We start from the raw sequence: 16,217 nt of genomic DNA, 5'->3' as shown, positions 1-16,217 counted from the left end.
ATTGTTTTCTTTTTTGTAAAAAGTTTCTTCATTTTATTCAAAAGATCACTTGAAAGGATATTTATTGGAAAAGCTTCCCGCCATTGTTCACTTGAAGATGTATTCCTTTCTTCAATGTATGTTTTACTATAGTCTACCTAACAATTAAATGAAGTTTAAATTAAGAACCTATCTTGTTCTTGTTATATAACTATCAATTAAGGTGGCTCTTAGAAGAGCAGTTGTTTCCAGCTGCTACCGTTTACGTGACGAACGTCATGCGACCGTCAGTGCCCTGAATGATGGGGGACATCTTGGTCACATAGCGTTCAAACACATCGATATCTAGCGGCCCAACTTTCACGTTCGTCCTGTACTGGCTAAACATCGCGTATCCGTTGCCACCGCTTCCGATCCATGCAGCTATCGCGATCCGATAGATAGCGTTCGGATCCAGAGGTTCATAGCGCGGAACTCGACACATCCTGCAGCGAACTTCAGCGTGCTGTACGCGCTGCAAAACTGGCTGCGTAAGGTTGAAGACAACACGAAGACCAGAGAACTGCAGCACGTCGGCGGTGTTGTACCGACTTGCACTGTACTCCAGCGCCTCGAGCAGATATTGACCCCTCAAATCGAACGTATCGATCGTGTTCTCGTACGGAATGGCTGCCACTAAGTCCTCATACCTAAGCGTACCAGCGTTAAGCGAAGTACGCAACCCACCGTCGTTGGTGATACCGATGGCGGCGTACGTCCACTCGAGCTCACTTTCGCCTTGTCCAACATAGAAGTCGACGAAGGCATCCGCCACAAAGCTGCCAAAATTGCACTCTCCCGTACGACAGGCTGGCTTCGAGAGGAACACCATCGAGGTGCCAACCGGACGCACGGCTAGCTCATCAACAAGTGCACGCCAGGGCGCGAGTTCCTGCTCGATGTTGGCGTCCGGCAGGATCTTCGCGTCCAAGTAGTCGGTGTTACCTTCCCACCGCATGGCTTCACCATTCTCGTCAAAGTACACCACCAGATGGCCGAGATACTTGGTGAAGGAGCCTGCCTGAACGATCAGCACCCGACGACCAGTTGGCTGCTCCACGACGAACGGATAATTGTCCGTTGGTACGTCAGGGAAGTCACTCGCATCACCGGTGTGCAGTAACGTATGGGAATGGCCACCGACCACCACGTCCACGTCCGGACATTCGCGAGCAATGCGCCGGTCCTCAGTAAACCCGCAGTGCGACAGCACCACAATGATGTCAACGCCTAACTGCTTCAATGTGGATGCCTCCTGATTAACGCTCTCAACTTCGTCCAGAAAGCGCAATCGTTCCGTCATACTGAGCGTGTTCGTAGCGTGGTGAATAACGCCGATAATGCCAATCTTGCGACCATTACGCTCCAACACGACACTCTTGCTGTACTTTCCTTGCAGTGTCGGTTCGTCTCGATCGTCGATGTTCGCCAACACCATGGGGCTAGCGATCGTGTCCAGGAACGGTACCAAACCTGCGATCCCTTGATCGAACTCATGATTTCCGAGTGTCATGGCGTCTGCTGGCAGCAGGTTTAGGAAGTAAGATGTCACGTTCCACCGGAGTAGCGTGTACCAAAGCGTTCCCTGGAAGTTGTCACCTGCATTCAGGTAGATTGGGTTTCGATCTGCGTACTCCTGCTGCAAGGACTTGATGCGGGACACTACCCGTGCGTATCCACCAATGCATTGTTCACCTTCGTCTGGTTTGCAACGCGTCGATACCGTGTTTGTTTCGTCGAAACGGGCGTGGAAGTCGTTCAGATGGATGATCGTGAGCGGATACAATAGATCGTCAGCAAGCTTGGCGTCCTTGAGCGGCTTGCTGATGACAACGCCTTGCTCTGAGCCGAACACTAAAGACGCTAGAGTAGCGGTCAAACAGAGCGCAAAACGCAGCAGTTCTCCACTGTCGACCCACATCTTGCCGAGACCGATTACAAATGAAAACTGGTGGTATTGCTTTACCAGCTGGTTGATAAGAGCTACGTTCCCGCACTTGGTGACTATGGACCGGTTAGGGCAGAGCCAATGTGAGGCTGTGGGGTTGTATTCCGATGATCTGATCAGTGGTGTTCGTGGGGTGCGGTGAATGAGTTGTTTACCGAAGATTAACAAATTTGATTTTTGTACTGAAGTAGTCCGCCTGAAAACGAAGCAAATCTAACGAGAACAAAATTCAGGTCTTTCAAAGCTTGTGTATCGCGATCGATTTCTGTTGTTCAAAATTTGAACGGCCTAATTTGTTAGTGCGATAAAGGGTGTGATAACAGCGTGCTAGTAACAATCACCAGCCGCTCAGACGATAGGCTGCTGTAACTGATAAGGTGCGGCTTTGCGGTGCTGATTGATGCAATGCAAACGTATTATAAGGGGAGCCTCAGAAAGGTGAAAAGATTGCGCTAAAAGGCGTGAAGAAAATATGGTACATAGTAGCAGCTAAAGCGTCAAACGCCTTAACAGACTTACTATTGAGGAATTTTTCTTCCATACATAGAGAACGTAAATTGCATTGTATGGTTCATTACAAAGTAGTTTACTTTTAGTACAATATTCTAAAGTTTGGTTGCAACTTTACTTCAGAAAAACAACAACTCAGAAATACAATAACATGACGAATGCTGACGTTTCTCTCACACCGAACCGCTTATCGCTAATTTTATCCTACCCAAAATGACATCCATTACCATGCGGAAGTGATTTGTTAATTTTATCTTGCCAATTAGTCACACCCTTTGGCAGGACTATTTGCATTCCGGCTGCTCGCGACGCCGCAGCCCGTTATCAGCTGCATAATTAAATCTGCACTCTATCGATTACTGTCGAAACACTCCCATGTTTGGCTCGCGTTAAATAGCTGCTGCACTTTGAACTAAACCCTCAAACAGATAGCGCTCTAATGAAGCTGAGTGCCACGCTTGCGCCCAATTGGTCTCTTTGATCCAGTTAATTCGAAAATTACACCTCAAAGTCACACGGGACACAGTAGACAAACTGAAGCTGCCCAGTTCAACAGCATCGGATCACTGTGCCGTGATTCATTCATCTTCCTTCAGGCGAGCAAACGAACGCTTCGGTGCTGTCAAGAAGCAAAACGATCGTGGTAGGGAGCAAGTAAAACGAGCATCTTCTCATTGACGGCAGTTCGCGTGGTTGTGTACGGTCGTCTAAACCGGTTGATTATCTGTCAACGTAAACACTCTGGTGTCTTTTTTTATAGCTCTTATCGTCAAGAACGCCTGCTCTTCGCGTGAAGCAGTTGCGCTCGTCAATCGTGCTTGAACTACCTTTCCGACATGTTCGCGCTCGTGTGGTTAGTGAATTTCTGCGTGTTTCTTGCGTGTTGCACCTGCACGGTGTTGCCCCAATCTTCGGTTTCCGGTTCCGGTGTGCTAGTAGCTAAACCGGCATCTACTGCTAATGAGTTGTTTCCGCTCACGATCATTCATCTGAACGACTTCCACGCTCGATTCGAGGAGACAAACACGGTGTCGACGCGCTGCAAACCGGACGAAGGTGAACGATGCATTGGTGGATACGCACGGGTTGTGTCTCGCGTCAAGTCCTTGCAGCAGGAGTACGCCGATCGAAACCCCATCTACCTGAATGCAGGTGACAACTTCCAGGGAACGCTCTGGTACACGCTGCTCCGGTGGAATGTGACGGCACACTTCCTGAACATGCTGCCAGCTGATGTGATGACACTCGGGAATCACGAGTTCGAACATGGCATTGCGGGGTTGGTGCCATTCTTGAAGACCATTGCGAGTCCTGTGGTTGTGGCGAACATCGACGACCGTGATGAGCCGAGTCTTCAGGGGAAGTACAACAAGAGTGTCGTGTTGGAACGCGGTGGACGTAGAATTGGTGTGATTGGAGTAATTCATCACCTCACGAACACGATGGGCATGACGGAGCGTTTACGATTCCTGGACGAAGTTGAGCAGTTGCGCCTAGAGATCGATAGCTTAAAAACGTCAGGAGTGCGTCAAATCGTGGTATTGTCCCACTGCGGCCTAGAGATTGATCGTGTCATTGCCCGCGAGTTGCCGGACGTAGACATAATCGTAGGAGGCCACTCGCACACGTTTCTCTTCAACGGATCCTCAGAGAACTTCCCTGACCAGGCCGAGGATACTTACCCGGTAGTAGTTGAGCATCCTGGTGATCGAAGGACGCTGATCGTACAGGCCGCAGCCTACGCGAAGTACGTCGGCCGTATTACGCTGTATTTCGACGATGAGGGATTTGTGAGGGAATGGGATGGTAATCCTGAGTTTCTCGATGAAAGCGTACCACTGGACACGCAGGTCCGCGATGAGCTGGAACCATGGCGTGAGCTAGTCAACGTAGAAGCCAATCGGGAAGTCGGCGTATCGGCCGTTTTGCTCTCGAAACCGAGCTGTGCTGTGGGCGAATGCAACTTTGGCAACTTCATTACGGATGGGTATATCGACTTCTTTGCGTCGGAGTGTCGAAAGGATCCAAATGCGAACCAGTGGACGGATGTGGCGATTGCGTTCAACACTGGCGGTGGCATGCGAACGTCTCTGAAAGCCGGTCACCTCATCTATGATGATCTTGTTACAGCCGTGCCGTTCGAGGACACGATCGATAGCTTCGATCTTCTGGGACGTGACCTGCTGGAAGTGCTCGAGTATAGTGCCACGCGGTACGGCACCTCAGATATGGTGCAGGTGTCTGGAATAAGGCTGACGTATGACATGTGTCGTCCGGCAGGAAGCCGAGTTGTGTCTGTTAGCGTTAGATGTCGTTTTTGCGATGTTCCGAAGCTTGAGCCACTGGAGATGGAGCGCGTTTATCGGGTGGCCACAGGAACTTACATTCGCAAAGGTGGCAGCGGTTACACGATGATTCCCGAGCGAGCCACTAATTTACAGATAGGTCCAGTTGACATTAGCGTTCTCGAAAGGTACGTGCGGAAGATGACGCCCGTCATTGCCGGCGTTGAGGGACGCATAACTGTAATTGAGTGTACGAATCCTTAAGGACACGAGCGAACAAAAGCAGATGAGTCGTGATGTTCATGTTTTTCCATCGCTTGAAAAGTTCCCTCTGAAAAATTTTTGCTTAAGATTGGATTCCGTCACGATTATCACGGATAAGTTTCTAGACTAGCGTGGAGATTTCTAACAGAATCGATTTAGCTATCTTTATTGAACTCGGCAGTGATATTGAGGAAAAGAGGTGGAGACTGAAGCATTTTCCAAAAACTTTCTTTCTGAAGCACAAACGGTCCTGGTGGCGATTTTTCGGGATGCCAAAAATAAACATGAATTGTTCTAATGTTCCGTGAAGTTGAGCGAGCTCGCTGACTGCGTGCCCGATTGAAAAGATAAAGTTTTGTCTATAGCGTAAATTTTTTTTCCCACTTGGAATCGTTTGTTCGCTAACAAAATATACGTGCCTTGGTTGTTTCTTGTACTACCGCATATAGCTTACTGGGTTGATGTCTTGTTCTTGCTTCTTCGATTTGTTTGCGTTTCTCTGAATCAGGCGGGCTTCGAAATTCTCGTTTCCTTCTTAGAGATAGTGGAGAAAGTACATACAATGAAGGGAAAAGGATTTGGTTACTTTAGCTCATAATGTTGTGGCGCATCTCAGATATGACCCTTAGTTTGCGTACAGCATGCATTTCAATTAAAAGGTGTTCAGCAATATGTAAATAAATAAATCATTTTTTTTTGTTAAAATAATAGCTTCTCAATAATTCAATATAAAGAAATATGTTGTACCATTAGGCACTTTATTAGACTACAAAATAGATTCAAAGACCAAGAGTTTGGAAAATTGTAAAAGATTTGACTCTGACACTTTGAAAACTTAAATATACATTTCATATACTATGAAAACCCACCAGTAGTTTCATCGAGGAATAGTTAGGACCTCTTCGGGATTCGCTGGTGATACTTTTTAGTTTTTAAGGACTCCAGAAACCTTTCTCCAAACCTTGCTGTTCAACACGGGGCACATTTATTAGACCGAAAGTTTTGCTATGTGCTGCTGTAGATGAATAAGAGGTATTAGAATTTTTGTACAATATCTTAAAATTAAATCTTAAATGAAACTATTAAAAAACCTCTTCAAACCAGAAAACATTCGAGAGCTGGTAAACTAACCCTGCACCAGCGGAACAGTGCAGCTCACCAGTGAATGGACACGTTGAGCAACACTGAATTGAAGCAAAAACGAATGCATGAGCCACGCGTTCTCTCAGCAGAGATTGGTTTAACATAAAGCATGAAGTACGGTTTGAGCTTTCAAGTTTTCAGACTGATGCTGGGGAGAAACCTTTACACTACAAACATAAAAGAAGCTCAAATGATAGAGGCTGGTTTTATTTATAAATCCAACTATATTCATAATTTCGCATGTGATCAGCATCTCAACAGATGCATTTCATCTCCGATCGGCCCTCGGCACTTCGTTTACGCTCGTTCTCTCGCGTTTGTTCGCTCACGCTCTCTCCAACTCGCCCCAAAACCGCGTCTGAGCCTTGCATGGGGCTGCTCCACGTGGCGCCAAATCAGTTCGTTTGTATTCGCCGTCCGTGCCAGTCGAAGTCGGTGCCACGCCGTTGCTCCCAAAGCAGTTGTGTTTTCGTTTGTGACGCCGCTTGGACGGAATCGAAGCGGATTCGTTCGTTCCACCGGCTCCGGTTTCTCCGACGTCGACGACGCGCCAAACGTGCCCCAAACCCCTAGAAAGCGTGTAAGTGTGGCCGTAGTGGAAGCCAGGCGTAGCTAAGGCAACACCGCGGAACCTGTTTTTGAGGCAATTTTGTGGTGAAGCAGAAAGCGAGCTAAACAAAGCCAAATCAAAGAATGAAAGAAAAAAAAAACAACAACGTGTAAATAACTCCAAACGCTCAAACGAGTGACCGTCGGTTGTGTTTTTGGTGGTGACAGTTGCTGCCCGGGTTGTTGGCCGGATTCAGCGGGATGCTGTTGGTTTTGGGCCGCGGATCCGCAGGATGCCGATAAATGCTGACGTGCTAACGTGAAACGGCTCGGTTAGAATCGGACCCATTAGTGACCTCGTCGTGTGTTCGGTTGCTTTTTTGCAGCATATCCTTTTTTTTTGTTTTGCTTAATTCCTCACCAAATCTGCACAAACACACGCCACCTGCTGGCCAATTCCACGCAATCCGCTTTCCCTTCACGTGACACGTGTCAGCGCGTCGAGGCGCACGTGCTCCATGTTCGAGCGAGTGACTTCCCGCGCCAAAAACGCACCGGTGAACCTCGTACACCGGATATTGAACTGCTCCACCTGTGCGTGATTGTGCGGTGAAACGCCCTTTCCGTTGACTCGGCCGCTTTTTGGTTCGGAATTAGTTTCCACGGCAACGTTTCGCGCGTTCCGATGCAAATTAGCTCCAAACCAAGGCTGCCAAATGGGAGGGTTCATTGAGGCCTGGGAGCAAGGGGGGGGGGGGGGATGCAGATGCAGTGATTTCCGATGGGCGATGTCAGGCGTGCCAGGCGTGCTTGCTGACCGGCTTTGCGAGTGTGTTCGTATTCGATTGGCAAAAGAAAGTCCCTGTCGGGTGCGCAGTCGGGCAGCCTTGGGGCGAAGGAGGAGTGTAAAGCGAAAACCAAGCGAAATCAAACAACACCACAACAAGCGTGGTAGAAGAACGCAAAAAAAAGAGCCTCAACAACACGGCTAGTTGTAGCTAGTGAGAAGGAATGCACGTTCGGAGTGCGCGAAACGAACGCGCGAAAAGTAAACCCGACATCGTTTGAGCTGCGGCACGAACCATTTAGTGGTTGAATTTTCGCCAAACGAGCCTCGTGACTTGGTCCTGTGAAGCGGTGAACTTGACGTCCGTTAGCCAAGAACCAGCGTCTCGGAACCGGAAACAGGTCGCTGGAAACGATAGAAAATGGTCCATTTCGCGGAAACAATGCAGATCATACGGTAAGTGCATAACGACGCAGCCTTTGCTGTTATGGGAAATGGGAAATGGGAAATGGGATGTAACCGTTGACCCTCGTTGGGTTAACTATACAACTAGTTAAATTTCTCGGGCCAGAAAGGAAAGGTTCTTTCACTATGGATATTATGTTCATCGGGACTTTTATTTTTCTCTGCAGAGAAAATTATACGAATTAGTTTTCCCAACACCACCCACTCGTTTCGACGTCAAGGCGACAAACAGTAACGCAATCGTTGAAGTTCCTTCCAGCAACCCCCGTTCAATCCTGGGAAGGATTCTCGCACCACGGATCTAAAAGAAGGTACAAATTATCGCGCCTTCTTCCTTTCACGAGACGCCTTCTACGTGAAAGAACACTCCAACCCGTGGGTGTAAACTCAAAACCACAAGCCTTGTGCGTCGCAGGACGACTTGCTGGGCTTCATAAAGGTGCATGCGGTTTGCTGGCGCTAGTAAATCGCGCCGTTCGCTCGAGCCCCATGACCAGATGGGGAAAGTTTTTCCACTCCCCTAATCGAGCCACCCTCCGGGTTTTGTTTACGGAAAGCGTTCCGGAGTTTCCACGGAACTGCTACTCATTCCCCACCCGGCGTGGTTCGGGCAGATACAATTTCAAACCCAATAAATAGTTGCAGTGGCCAGGATCGAGTTAACAACACCCGCACCCGAGTTGGTTGGGGGTGAGTTTGAAGAAAATGGCTTTCCTTTTTCCGCCACGCCCGACCATGCCGCAGTCTGATCAATTTGTTATGTTGGGAAAACTTTTTTCATATCTCCCGACGTGCCGACGTTTTTCCTATGCTGCTTGGTGCATCCAGCCTGAACGAGCGCTAGATAAACTTGCCTCGAAACTAATCCCGGATCAAGCTTTGCTGCAGGCGTAAGCGCTCATCGATCGAGCGACCCATTTACAGGCTCGTCGCAATAGCACGGGTTGTTTGGAGGAATGCATTAAAATCGATTCAAGGGCTGCCCAAATCGGTGGCGTACTATTTTCTCAGCTTTCGAGTAAAACCGACCCTTTGGCGCCCGTTGCTAAAAACTCACTTTCTCGGAGCTCGTGCATCGGAACAGTGGCCTTCCGGGGAACAGTGAATCATGCTTTCGATCATGACTCAACGCTGGCCGCAGGTGAAAGTGGCGGATTTACTTTTGAAGGGTGGTTCGATTCCGTTCGACGATCGGGTCCGGAAGCTCGTGTGCGATTTTCGGTCAATTTTTCGTCCAGCATCGACAGGAATGTCGATCGCTTTCGGTACGGTTTAAACCGTGATGCAGTGTGCTTTTTAAGGTTTACGACACGCTGTTTGCTGCACGCCAACCCTGTCGCTTTTATAGTGACCTCAAAATTCGTTCGATTTCATTGCCGGCCCCTGCTGGAGCTAGTGGGAGGCGTGCCAGTGCCGTTGATGCGAAATCGCGTAAATGCAAACACGACGAACCACCGATCGAAGGACACCACTGCAGAAGGTGGAGCTGGACACTCTCGTGGGTCACTGGGAATTGGCTGAACCCAACGAACGGCCATCGAAATCCGGAAACGCAGCGTGTCTCCGCCACACATGGTCAACGCTTTTGGCGGAGAAGGAGTTCGTTTCTTTGTCGTGTTTTTTCGAGGGTATAAAGTTGTCTTTTTCGTCCATGCCACACCACAAGCTCGCAGACTAAACCAAGGTTCAAAGCAGCTCGATCAACTCGTGAAATGTCCACTAGCAGAGCATCCCATCAGCAAACCCAACGAAGGGCGCTGGAACTTGAGGTTTCCATTCAACGGTTTCGATTCAACATCGTGCCATGTTACGCCAGCTAACCCGGCTTGGCTTCTGGCAAGGTTTTGTAGCCCAAATCTGGCCGAGAATGCGGAACGTTTAGCTAAAACTAATTCCCTTTTCAGTGCACCACCACAGGCGCGGGTCTTGATTGATCACCTGCGAGGTGAAGCGTGTGTTTGAGCCGAAAACCTGTTCGCGGTGACTTCCGAAGGACACTTGCGGGCTTCGTTAATTAAAGTTTTGAGCACCGTTTATTGTTACGATTCGAACTAGCTCGTGGTCGAACTTTGAGTGGCTCAAAATTGCATTCGATACTGAAGTAACCGGCGAATGTCCCGTGCGGCTTCGGGCGAAGTGCTAAGGTACGCTCTAAACGAGAATAATATTTATCCAACGCATTGTTCCAAAGGCACAGACATCAAACGCCGTAAAATGCCGGCTTGGTGGCCTAGATTCGGGTGGCCCATTTTCGGGTTAAACAAATAGCGATATGCAATCGATTCCGTTTCTGGCCCACTTCTGGCCACGGATTGGAAGCTGAGTGGTCGCACATCACGGTTCACGCGCGCATCGTCATCGTGCGTTGATAAAACCTTTTTCCACCGCTCGCGGCAATGGGTGAATTAATTGAATAAATTAAATTAAAATGAACCACTCCCGGGTGGACATTGAACGGGCAGGTCTTTCTCTTTCCCTCGAGGACAGGTAGCTTGCTACATGCGACGGAAGCGACTGCACAAATCGGTTTCCCCATCCCATCAACGTACGCAAATTGATCACATAAAACTGAGCAGCTTCCGGCCCTTTCGGAGCACACCGGAGGTGGGCTCCCTGGACTTCTGTAGGCTGCAATCATCACCAATGGCTCATTAACTATCAATTAATCAAGCGACATGGCTGGCCGAGCAAGCGTAAGCACTCGCAGCCGCCTAATTAATCACGAGCTCCACCGGTCCGGGGTGGTGGAGTGTTTTCCGGGCTATCGTTGCTCACCAAATTGCCGGGTAAAATGAAATAAAAAATCACACACACTCACACACCTTCGCGATGATCGGATTTTTTGTCGATTTTTCCCGGCCCAGCCTTTTATACCGTCGGTGTCACTGGAAAAGGACGCCGGTTTGATTTACTTTCCCACTGCATTTTAACGAACGTCCTGCCCGACCTTACCAACGACCCTTAAGCGTCCCGACGGCCCGTAGGGAGTCGTTTGTCATTTCGGGCATTAGAAATCGATTGGCTTTCCCGGGGCGCCACGACACGCCACGCGCGGAACCGTCAATTTGGGCGGTGGCAAGATTGGCTCCGTTGGCGTTCCGGCGAGTCTCGGGTAGAGCAAATCCGGCGATAATCAAGCCTGGCGACCCGGCTGCACGTCCTTGTGGTACTGTGGGAAGGATAAAGGACCTCAGTGGGGTGAACAAACACCAGAGCAAATTGCTTCCATCTGGTCGGAGTCGGGCTTCGCTCTCAGCTCGAAACGACTCCTTCGTCGGTGGTGTGTTGGCTCGTTTTTTTCTTTTGGCTCCTCTCGAGCCTTTGGATTAACCATCCGCATTTTCTTTCCTTTTCACCACCAATTGCCGAGGGAGCCGATGGTGGATCGGTGGAGATACAGAAGAAAAGATGAACACGAAGCGTGTGTGGGAGAGCATAATTCGGTGCACTTCACTAGCGACGACAACCGGCAGATAAACGAAACGAGCGTTACGTGAAATGGCAAGCGAGGTACCATTAGGATAAATATACACAAGACGTCCTTGTTCCTCCTCCAACGCACTCTTGGGCGATGGTGGCAATGGAAAGGGTGATATCGGAGCCCATTGAAAAAGGGACTCGAAGAAGCTGGCCCCCATGCCGTACGGGCACGCTGCACAGGGATTACTTTTCTTTTCTATTTATCCCTCTCGGCTGCGAGCTCCGTAATCCAAGCGGTTGGCTTTTAGCGCCACACCAACGACGACAAGGGTCCTGATGCCGGGCGATAGATAAGACATCATCCTGCCTGCTGGTGCCTCTGATAACTCCGTCCGGAATCACTCGAACAGCGCAGACGATGGAGTATCACGGAACACGGCCTGATGGCGGGCTCCGTGCAATTTGCTGGCTCCGAACGGGACAAATGGGACCACCAGAAGTCACCGTCGAGTGGAAGCTGGGCTTAGGTTCAGCCTCAAGCTATCCGCAATCGAGCATCGATCGGTCGAGAGTGCATCACGGGTGTGTGAGCAACCAAACCAGCTGCCATGCCAGTGTTTCTAACTCACCTTCGAGAGCTGACGCCCAGCGCTACACACGTGTAGTGGATCCTTCCACTAAACACGAACTCCGAGCTACCGGTAGCGTACATTCCACGTAAACGAGTTTTCCGAAACCACCTATAGCTGGAAACGTTCCTGCAGCCCACCTGCCAGAGTGCTTGCGGTACAAAAGTGACAGCCTCACCGATGGCTAGCGCTCCGTAGAGCACGGAATCATGTTCCCTCCACCGGCCAGTCGCTTATTAATGCAATAACTAACGCCGCGCAAGGTCGATCAGTTAGTTGCGCTCGTAAAGTGAGACCCCGTGGCCGTGCAGGAGAGATCGCGGGCTGTGCGTGATTTCGTGAAAGCAAACTCCGGCTCTGGCTTCGCAGCAAATTCTCCCTCCACTTTGAGCGCGAGTTCGCATTCTGCTCGTTCGGTTTGTCGACTCAACCGTGCCACCGTGACAGTCCAGTTTTGCTACGTCCACATCGACGTCCTCGGTAAAGGGGTAGATCCAATTGTGTAATGGGCTGTAATAGGGCGCACTGAGCCACAACAAGGCTCCTGGGAGCTGAAAAATAAAGCTGCAGCAGTTGTTGCGAGCGATCGCGAAGGCTACCACGGGAGTGCTGACGACATGCCGATGTGAGTCGACGTTGTGTGCGCCATGTCTGACCCTTGGCAACACGCATCGGGAGCTTCCCCGTGTGTGCCCTTTGAGGGACCGTTGGTGTTTTATGGCCCCGTAATGGTGCAAAGACAGGTGTTGTTGCTCGTCCGCCAAATTGCACTACTTTTTGCAGCAGCAGCAGCAGCAACACTGGCTGTCGGGTCCTTTGACGTTTGATTAGGCGCTTTTATGCTTTGCCCTTTTTCCATCGGCCACCCGCGCTCGATGGCTCGTATTGAGTGCGCGTGTGGGGACAAAAACAAGGAAGCCTCACGGACACGCGAACCCTGGACTGCGCCGCAAGGACATCGCTATTTCACGGTAATGTTTCGAACGGGGAAAAACGCACATTAGGCGGATCGTCTTGTAGGTCAGCGTAAATTAATCCGACCGCGAGCCGCTGATGACGTCGTTATGGTGGCGTGTCCTCATGCTCCGGTGGTCTCTCCTTGCCACAAGTCGCACCTAATTAGCGGACAAGATGCTTTGGTTTTCTTGTTGGGGCTGCGCAGTTCTCCTTCGGAGGGACATTTTGTCACGAGAGCTTGCAATTTTTAAGCGAATGAAGCTGATGGGTTCAATTTTCCGAGCCAACCCTGGGACCGATTGCTTTTGTATTCGCAAATCTATTCGACGGAAGGAGTGTGCGCATAAAAAAAAACTCTCGCGCTCTGAAGGTCGCACGCTTTATTGTGCGGAAAATTGTCCGTCCCGCCTCTCGAAGCCGTTTTACAAGCGAATAATGCTGGTTGGCTAGCTTTTCCGCGACACCGAGTATTATGTTTCATAGAATCCGTGTGGCAGACGATTGACCGGAAAAGCTAATCCGTGTGGCGGGTGTTTAGTGTTCCCCGAAACTCCCACCATCGCGACCGAGCTGTGGATGAGATCCTGCGGCTGCTAACCAGCTGTAAACACCCGTTTGGCGTCGCTTTTCTCGATGGCAAATCCGATTTGCCGGCTCGATCCGGCTTGGGTGGAAATCCATGCGATTATCATCGTTTAAGTGAACCGAACGGCACAATTTGCGTGCGATGTTTTTTGCGTTGGCTCACTCATCCCCGTTTCGGAAATTTCCTTTTGCTGGTTTCGCCGAAAGCTTCGACCACCGATGGAAGCCTCGCCGTGGATGCCTCCCGTGGATGGCTAAGTCTGTGAAGCCAACGCAATAAATTAGCTATAATCCAGTTCCCCGCAAGGACGGTCCGGTTCCGGGTGGAGGTGTGGCAAGTGGCAAGCGGCCAAAATTTACTGCCACCCAGCTTCCGGTCGCGGCCCCACGCGCTCTGAGACGGCTCCAAAGGCCGGAGGTAAGATTTTGCCGGGCGGATTATCAATTCGCCGTTTGTCGTCCGGCGCATCCGCGACCAGAGCCGTCCCCGAAAGGGCCATAAACGTGGGATCGTCCTTGGAGGGTGGTATCATATTTATCTACTTATTTATTTTCGCTCCTTTCGCCACGGCTCTCGGTGCCTGGAACGTGCGCTTTTCCGACGCGCGGCTCCAGATCGCGGCTGGGGTGTGCCGGTTGCATAATTTATGATTCTCATGAGCGTGATTATTTGTGTGGCCGCGTGCCACGGAACGAGGAAGCCGCCAGTGAAGGCTGGTGATAAGGGTGTTGGAAAGCAGGCAATAACGGGAAGAAACGAAAGAGAAAAAAAACTCAATCCCACCACTCGCAAGCGCAAAGGAAAACACCAGCAGTGTGACGTTCGGCGCGTGTTTTGGGGAAGAGCACCAAAAGCAAGAAAATCTGAGTATATTTTCCGCAAAGAAACAAGCGGAAAACGATCATCGAAGCAACGCGACGCGCGCTTGAAGGAAGCGAAATCCAATTTTCATCACACTTTCCCGCACCAGCCGCATGCTTTCCCGAGCGGGAAAACAAGCGGCGTTGCAACATTCGCTCATAATTCGCCAGGAAATGCGATGCCAAAAGTGTCACCCAGCTGCGTCCCGGCAGCAGTGTCGTGGGCGAACACCAAGGAGGGAGCCGTAAGGAGCGAAAGGACATAACAGACGAACGGTACGAGCGACAGAATCCCGCTGATCGGAAGGGCTGGATTTGAAGTGGAGGATGAACAAAAAAATGTCACCCGAATCGAACCATCGAATCAAACCCAGGATGGGGCGACCGAATCTTGTCATCGTTTTTTTTTACTTTTTGAGAGCTCTGAAAATACGATGTACTGGGTTTGGTGCGATGAACAGTAAAACTCGTACCCTGGAGATGATAGGGCTTGGAGGACGTTCGAAAACTCCCAGCCTAACGCCCAGTGGGATCCTGATGACGTAGATTCAAATTTTCTCGCTTCACATGAGCGTTGCAAAGCGTCTTCGCAGGCGGTTTTCGACCCCAGCGGGAGCTCTTCAAAAAAGGCTGGTGGACCCTTTTGCGGGCACTACAAGCAGCACATCCTGGCGAGGACGTTTCGGAGTGCAACCGCTCAGGACTCGCTCAGAAGCCGGTTCTCGGAGCAAGGAATGTGAACCGCTTTATGCTTCATTGCGTGCCATAAGTGGCGCAAAAGTAAAAGTTTTAGATAGCTTTGTGCGGAATTTGCGGCTCGCAATGCCGATGGCCGTTTATTACCGAGATCCTTTCCGGAGGCGGCTCGCCAGTCCCATCCCGTAAAACTTTATCATTCGTTTTGCAAAAATCATCCACCCCACGAGATATAGCAAAATTGCTTCATTTGAGCAGCGCATGCAAAGGTGAATCTGCAACCGTGTGGGTGGGGGATGGATATGAAAATTATCACAAAACCACCCTCCCGTTACGGGGCACCAACCGCTCCGAAGGACGGTCTTATGCAGGCTTCACATTTATCCGTGTGATGTGGCAATTCGCTGTGGCCGCACTCGCATCCATAACGCAACGTGCATCTGCCTGGTTTTGCCGCAATCCGGTGGCTTACGATGTTATGGCACGGATAAAAAAGCACCCCACTGGTTCGGCGTTGTTAGATTTATGTCGAACACATGGTGGAAAATAATGCAGAAGCACGGCACACCAACCGCCGGGACAGCGAAGCAAGAACAGTAACAAAAAGCAAAAGCTGGGCTCCCATCCCAAAACCAAAGCATAAAAGGTCGTCAGGAAATGTGTCAGATGCGTGAGTGTTTCACGGGGTGGCATTATTGCTGTCTGGCGCAACAGTGAAAGCGCAAACTTTTGACAGCATGTTGCAGACCGGCATGTTCGTGATGCGCGTGTGTGTGTGTGTGTGTGGGTGTGTGTGTTCCACCACCCGGTTCGGAATATGCCCCGTCATCTGGGGCCGGGAAGGATGTGATCCGCAGCGAGAGTGTGCCGAGTCCTTTGAAGCGCCCATCCCTGGGTACGCTCGTTTGGGGGCTAGCTGTCATGTTTCGTTGGAATGAGAGAGTGTTTTAAAGACCGACTAACTAGAGAACGAGACAGAGAGAGAGAGAGAGAGAGAGAGAGAAAAAGCTCTGTGGGGAGCTTAACTGGTGGGAAAGTATCGTGTGAAGTTGGCATAAATTATTTATGAATAATTTCGAGCTTCCCTTCGGTGCCTTGTT

The 16,217-nt window shown here is 50.2% G+C and overlaps 2 protein-coding genes across 2 annotated transcripts; one reads left to right on the top strand and one right to left on the bottom strand.

The window, feature by feature from the left end:
* Nucleotides 1–241: 241 nt before the first annotated feature.
* Nucleotides 242–1,939, bottom strand: LOC128732053 (apyrase-like). Its single transcript, XM_053825218.1, has one exon. The coding sequence runs from the start codon at nucleotides 1,937–1,939 to the stop codon at nucleotides 242–244; it is 1,698 nt and encodes a 565-aa protein (XP_053681193.1).
* Nucleotides 1,940–3,312: 1,373 nt separating this feature from the next.
* On the top strand, nucleotides 3,313–5,025 carry LOC128732042 (apyrase-like). The gene has a single exon (XM_053825207.1). It carries the CDS (start codon nucleotides 3,313–3,315, stop codon nucleotides 5,023–5,025), a length of 1,713 nt encoding a protein of 570 aa, XP_053681182.1.
* Nucleotides 5,026–16,217: the final 11,192 nt, after the last annotated feature.

The sequence above is a fragment of the Anopheles nili genome, chromosome 2, assembly GCF_943737925.1.
Source record: "Anopheles nili chromosome 2, idAnoNiliSN_F5_01, whole genome shotgun sequence".
Classification (NCBI taxonomy): domain Eukaryota; kingdom Metazoa; phylum Arthropoda; class Insecta; order Diptera; family Culicidae; genus Anopheles; species Anopheles nili.
Note: the sequence above shows the minus strand (reverse complement) of the source record. Positions and strands in the feature narration are given on the sequence as shown.